Source organism: Nanorana parkeri, unplaced genomic scaffold (genome assembly GCF_000935625.1).
Source record: "Nanorana parkeri isolate BGI_ZX_2015 unplaced genomic scaffold, ASM93562v1 scaffold505, whole genome shotgun sequence".
Taxonomy (NCBI): Eukaryota; Metazoa; Chordata; class Amphibia; order Anura; family Dicroglossidae; genus Nanorana; species Nanorana parkeri.
Window position 1 is genome coordinate 579,119 of NW_017306773.1, and position 6,377 is coordinate 585,495.

The 6,377-nt window shown below is 45.3% G+C and overlaps 1 protein-coding gene across 1 annotated transcript in view; it reads right to left on the minus strand.

Moving 5' to 3' along the window:
- The window catches only part of C7 (complement C7), a 44,007-nt gene extending 39,388 nt beyond the window's left edge, over positions 1-4,619 (minus strand). Inside the window, exons 1-2 of the mRNA XM_018561164.1 lie at positions 4,567-4,619; positions 1,090-1,165 (exon numbers count right to left, since the gene is read on the minus strand). Of these exons, the coding sequence (XP_018416666.1) occupies positions 1,090-1,165; positions 4,567-4,619 (129 nt within the window). The remainder of the gene's footprint in view (positions 1-1,089; positions 1,166-4,566) is intronic.
- Positions 4,620-6,377: the final 1,758 nt, after the last annotated feature.

Sequence of the window (6,377 nt, forward strand, 5' to 3'; positions counted from 1 at the left end):
GCACCTCCTCCCAGCCTCACGCTTGCCGCTGCCAGACCCGCCCGCCCACATCCACGCTCCACACGCCGCACCGCCTCACGCTTGCCACTGCCAGACCCGCCCGCATCCACATGCATCACCTCCTCCCCGCCTCACGCTTGCCGCTGCCAGACCCGCCCGCCCGCATCCACGCTCCACACACCGCACCTCCTCTCTGCTTCACATCACCCGACCATTCACACTACCGTTACATGGATGGCAAAAGTGGCGGACGGGCAAGGAGAAGACGGGGGAAGAGGCAGAGCGGGAGGGAGACCAAGTTGCTGCACCATGGGCCTCTGGGTTGTACTTGCCCCCTGGGCTAAAAGTTGCCAGTCAGCCCCTGCTAGCAGGGTTCAAAGGGATAAAACTTGGGGAAATGTGTATTTTTTTGCAGAGATGTACTGCATACGTTTTTTTGTTAAGTTTGCCCTGATATATACATTAAATTCAAGATTAAAGTGACACTAAACTCAGGAGTTAAATCTTAAAAATGCATTTGAATACCTTCACTATTAACAGAAATGTATCTTGTGTATCACTCAGCTGTAGATCCTGAAATCATCTCTGAATTGGTGCTGACACTGTCCTTCCTTCTGTAGGGTGGCTACTTTTGTTCCCCATGATCCCTGTGTAGTGACCACTGTAGTCACCACTCCAAGCTCACTCCTGTGATGGACAACAATCTCAGAACAAATTAGTAAACTAAACGTGAGATTGTAGTCTATCACAGGAGTGAGCTTGGAGCGGTGGATACTTTACAACACACACAGGGACCATGGGGAACAAAAGTAGCCACCCTCCAGAAGGAAGGACAGTGTCAGCACCAATTCAGACAGAGATGATTTGAGGACCTACAGCCGAGTGATATACAAATAAGATACATTTTTGTTAATACTTACTGAGTACTTAAATGTATTTTTAGGATTTAACTCCTGAGTTTAGTGTCACTTTAAGTCTCATTCAGAACTGTATAACTCTACCTTACCAAGCTACAGGGATTCCTACATCTACTCCTTTATCCCTATGCCACTTCCAATTAAAAAATACATTTCCTGCTCAGAAACAAACCTGTGTTTTGGTGCAGCCATCACAGTCTGACCATGCTCCATATGAGCTCCATTTGCAATTCACTGCTTTGTCGCCGCTGAAAAGACATAAGGCTGGAAATTACTTTGCAACAAGCTTTCCTGTAAAGAAATACCAGCTTGGGTGCTATTTAGATCATTCGTGGAGTCAATCTGTTTCATGATATTGTAGCGCCCTCTAAAATGTCGCTATTCAATTTAGAGATACCTGGACTGTAACCAGTCTAGATACTGATTATACAGAGCTCTGCATTCTATAGGTGTCCCTGAATCTGCTGGATCGATTGCTTCTCCTGTTGCTGAGGAAAAGGGAGCCTTGGCATACAGTGAGGGAGGATCCACCCTCAGGTTATGACTATGCACCTGGCCCTAGCCAATCCCTGAGTAGGATGACTCAGAGGCATGGTTGAGGGCAGGTAATAAAAGGTCTGGGGACACTGTGGAGAGCTCTATTCCCCCTAGGGGCCTCGCCCTAGGAGGACTGTGTGTGATGCAGAGCAAATGGCCTGGGCCTCAGCACATGGCAGGTGCTGAGGGGCCTAGAGGCATAGGATACACTGATACTTTGCTGGGCCCATGCACATGGCAGGTGATGGGTGCCTTGTTCTAAGAAGATACTACCACTAAACTGGAGTGCTCCTTGGCAGTTGCAGATGCTGAGGGCACAGAGATTCCAGATTCTGTTGCTAAGGAAAATACCTGATGGAAGCTGGGTCGGGGAGGAGTCCGCTTGTTGAGGGGTACCGCAGAGGAGCTGGTGCGAGCGTCCGTCTGGGACCCACAAGGGAGATCCCGCACCCTATTCCAGGTATCTGTTCACAGTACTACTACTACTATTGGTCCCTGGGACCAGATCGCAGTGATTTCAGCTTTAGCGGCTGAAATTTTCAGCCTTCAGCCTAAGATTCCAAGGGCATCCTACAGATCCTAAACCCTCTCTCTCCTATTGATGTTGCAAATAAATACCCTAAAAAGACCCTAAGACTCGAGCCGTTCTGTCCGTGAGTGTCGGTGTGCTGTTGCTGATCAAAGGGGACCGGTAGCTGGAACCAATAGGTAGGAGAACCTATTTCAATATTCAGCGGCTCCTTAGGGGGTGAGCGCTACAATATGAAAAGTTCTGACACAGTCATGCATCAAAGTGAAGATAAAAATATCTGTTGTACTGGAGTTTCTCTTAAAGATTGCCAATTCACTATAGGTCAAATTTCTGCAAAGACTCCACAGGACAGGAAGTGAGGATAAATCTCTTTGGAGGAACACAGACAACAACAAAATCACAGGAAGGTTATAACTAGGGATGCAGCGTAATTTCGGCATATGTTACTATGGGCAAAATGCCGATAGTATTAACAAACCAGCTGAAAATGCAGTGCATCCCCAGCTCTTCTCTTCCCTATTGGGCGCCAACTGCAAGTTTCGGTCTGTGTCACCTCTGATCTCCATTGCTTATTCGCCTGTGTTAGCAGAGGCAGCGCGGATTGGAGGGGACACAAAGCCAATCCAGCTTCCAGTGACCAGCGGGGAGGAGAGACCTGGCAGGAGGCCGAGCAGGACAGTGCAGGGAGGAGAAGTGTCTGGATGCCGAGCGGGGAGGTGCAGGAGTAGAGCTCAGCTCCTCTGATAGGAGTTAGGGGGTGGAGCAGACAGTATGGAGAGCGGAGCTAAAAACACTAAAGGATCAGTACTGATCACTCAGTGTTTGTAAATAACTGAGTACATAGTGATTACTATGTCCACAGTTATGAATGAACAGGAAGTGCTCTACATTGCTTCCTGTTCATTTATGAATGGGGACTTAGTAAATATTTACTATCTGCTCACTTTATGAATGAACAGGAAGCAGCTCAGTACAGAGGCTTCCTGTTTATTCATGACTGGGTTGATAGTAAATATTTACTATCTTCAGATTGTGAATGAACAGGAAGCCTCTGTACAAAGAGCTTCCTGTTCAATAAGTGCTGGGGCCGCAGATATAGAGATTGGGGATGATGTATCCTCAATCTCTTTTTCTATCTCAAAATCGAAATGTCCGGGGTCTGATTAGACCCCTGATATTTCCCCAAAGCCCCTAACAGTAAAGTAAAATAAATAAAATTAAGATAATTAAAAAATAATTTACATTTTTGTTTCGATTTCGGCCTGACAGATTTTGAAATTGTAGTTTTGGTTTTGTCCTAAAAAAATTCATTCCATTGCATCCCCCAGTTATAACTTTTTACATTTTCTTAACTCACAGAATCAGTTGTTTTTAGGTTTTTACAAAGATACAACAAGAAGCCACACATAAACCGTTGAGTTTTAAATGTATGACGGTAGCATTCTGAAAACAATTATCCATGCATGAAACACATAACATCACTATGAATTATAGAATTAAAATTCGAATAAAATGTAACTTTCTATATCTGTGTGTTATTATTCAGTGTAAATTTTCTAATGGTAGGATAGGTTATTAGGACAGAGGTATGCTGGAAAAGGAAAGAGGAGAGACAATTAGGAATGCAGGATCAAGGTGGGGAAGTTAGGAGCGGGTAGGGAGGGATGTCAGGAAAGAAAGGGGGAATAGGGGATGGGGATGTGGGAGGGGGGTCTGCTTCTGCTTTCCCTTTTCAGGCCTGGCAGAAGGAAGTAGTGTCAAGGCCCTTTAAAGTTCTGGTTTTGTTTTTATTACTGTATGTGCCATCCTGTACTGGTGATGCCCCCACCTCTAATTCTTGCACAAAGACAGGAAAAGAGGGAAAATCTCCCAAAATAGGGTCACAGACAGAAATAACTCCCCTTACCTATATACAGGTGTGGATAGATATGTTGCTTCCATGAAAAGAGAAGAACCCACCATTTTCTTGGAAATTACTTAAATCTGACCAAAGCATCCATCTCTGTTTATTCCTTAATGACTAAAAATCATATTTTGCTTTTGGTTAAAAAATAATACAACAAGCATAGCCAAAGGACCCTTAACCTAATATTTTGTTGCACAAAGGCAATCGCTTCAAACAAGCAATTTCTGTAGCTCTCAATACATTTATGCAGCTGCCAAAGTAGTTGGTCCCACTCCTCTAGAGCAAACTACTCCAGCTGTCTCAGGTTTGAAGGGTGCCTTCTCCGGACTGCATGTTTTAGCTCTTTCTATAGATGTTCAATAGGATTCAGATAAGGCACCATAGAAGGCCACTTCAGAGTAGGCCAATGTGTGTTTTTATCCATTCCTGGGTGCTTTTAGCAGTATATTGGGTCATTGTCCTGTTAATGGACCAATGACCTGCGCTCAAGAATTCATTGATAGTCTAGAGATTTCATTGTGCCCTGCACAGATTGAATGCGCCCCTTGCCAGAGACAGCAATGTTGCCATAAAACATAAACAAGCCTCCTCATTGTTTCACAGTAGGTATGGCATTCTTTTCTGTGAACACTTCATTTTTCTTCTTCTGTGAATATAGAGCTGATATGACTTACCAAAAAGCTCCAGTTTTGTCTTGTCTGTTGAAAGGACATTCTCCCAGAAGCATTGTGGCTTGTCAGTAAGCATTTCAGTAAATTACAGTATGGCATTTTTATGTTTTTCTTTCAACAGTCTTCCTATGAGCCCACTGTGATGGATGGGTGGATCAGACACTGATGTACCTTCACCCTGGAGATCAGTTTGTATCTCAAAGTTTTCCTTGTTTTTTTTCTACCATTCATACTGGCCTTCTGTTCAACCTAAGGTTGAAAATTTGCTTTCTGAGACAACTCAGACAACTCCCTCTTTTGCTTTCGCTGGCCCATGTTCAGTGTGGTGCACATGATGATACCAATAGGATGACTACAAAATTTGTGGCAATTGCTTTGTAGCCCCAATATCGTGAAAAGATACTGCAGCACAAAGCAGGATCACCTTCAAGAGAATTTGGCTGCTCAACACTCTCCAAGATCTCGCCAGATGAAGGATGTCTAGGCGCCACTGGAGGGGGTAAAGTAAGCATCCAACATTTTCCCCTACATGAACTTTCATCCAGAATTTTACAAAGGTCACATGTCAATGCATTTTAATGCCTTGCCACTGATTTCAATCAAGGGCGTAACTAGAAATGACAGGGCCCCATAGCAAAATTTTGTATGGGGCCCTGTGATTTCTAGTTACACCTCTTGCAGAGCCCACCTGAGACCCCAAACAACCCTCCAGAGAGTGACCATGCAGAGCCCACCATAGACCCTCTATGGTGGGCTCCGCAGGATCCCAGGTGTGCTGGTCACACCCCTGCACACCTCTTACCTGTCAGCCCCAATCCTCAGTCAGCCTCCTCCACCGCCGGGCCCCACCTCCTCTTCCTCCACGGTCGCTGGTGGGCCCCGCCTCCTCCTCCATTGCTGGTCCCACCTCCTCCTCCACTGACGACACCGGGCCCTGCCTCCTCCTCCGTCGCAGGGCCCTGTCTCCTCCTCCGCTGCTGACGCTGGTCCCCGCCTCCTCCTCCTCCTTTGCAACTACTGGCTGTCACTGACTCAGCAGCGTCTGCGAGGAGGAACGTGCCGCTGCACAGATCATTGACAGGTTGTCAGTGATCTGAACAGCGGCACGTTCCTCCTCACAGCCGCCAGTGGCAGCCAGCAGCCTGAGATGCCATACCGACCCATGCGGCCACAAGGCATCAGGGGGACCCCTTTGTTCCTCGTCCTGGCCGGGCGCCCCAGGCCCCATAGTGGCTGCCTGGGTCGCTATGGCGATAGTTCTGCCACTGATTTCAATAGAAAATACATCAGAAGGAAAAACACATAAGTGTAAATAATAGCTCCTCAGGGAATCAGATTTGTATTTATTACTGCTGGAACAAACTGGACCATGCTTTATAAGAGGTTTTTTTTGCCTTCCTCTTGATCAACAGTGAGTATAGGGTTCAGAGGGTGCAGGTTTTTCATTTATTTATTTTTGTCTTTTGGTTGATGCATCTAGGTCTTGTTTTTTAAAGCTACATAATTTTTGCACATATTAACCATGCATTTTCAATTTTTATACCAAACTTTTTTTTTGCTTTTTTAAATGATCGCAAACTAATGGTGTACCATGCTATGCTAGCTGAGTTGACGCAAGAGAAAAACCTAACATATGTTACAGAATATTTTCATATAAAATGGCTTTCTGACACAGTGACACTGACACCGTTTTATGCCTCTAAACATCCTGCCATTGCAAAAACAACACTAATTACCATTAGCAGGCTTAATACTCTCTAATTAGAGCTAATGCTAACAGGCCAATAATAAACAACAAAAAAAGATATTACAGC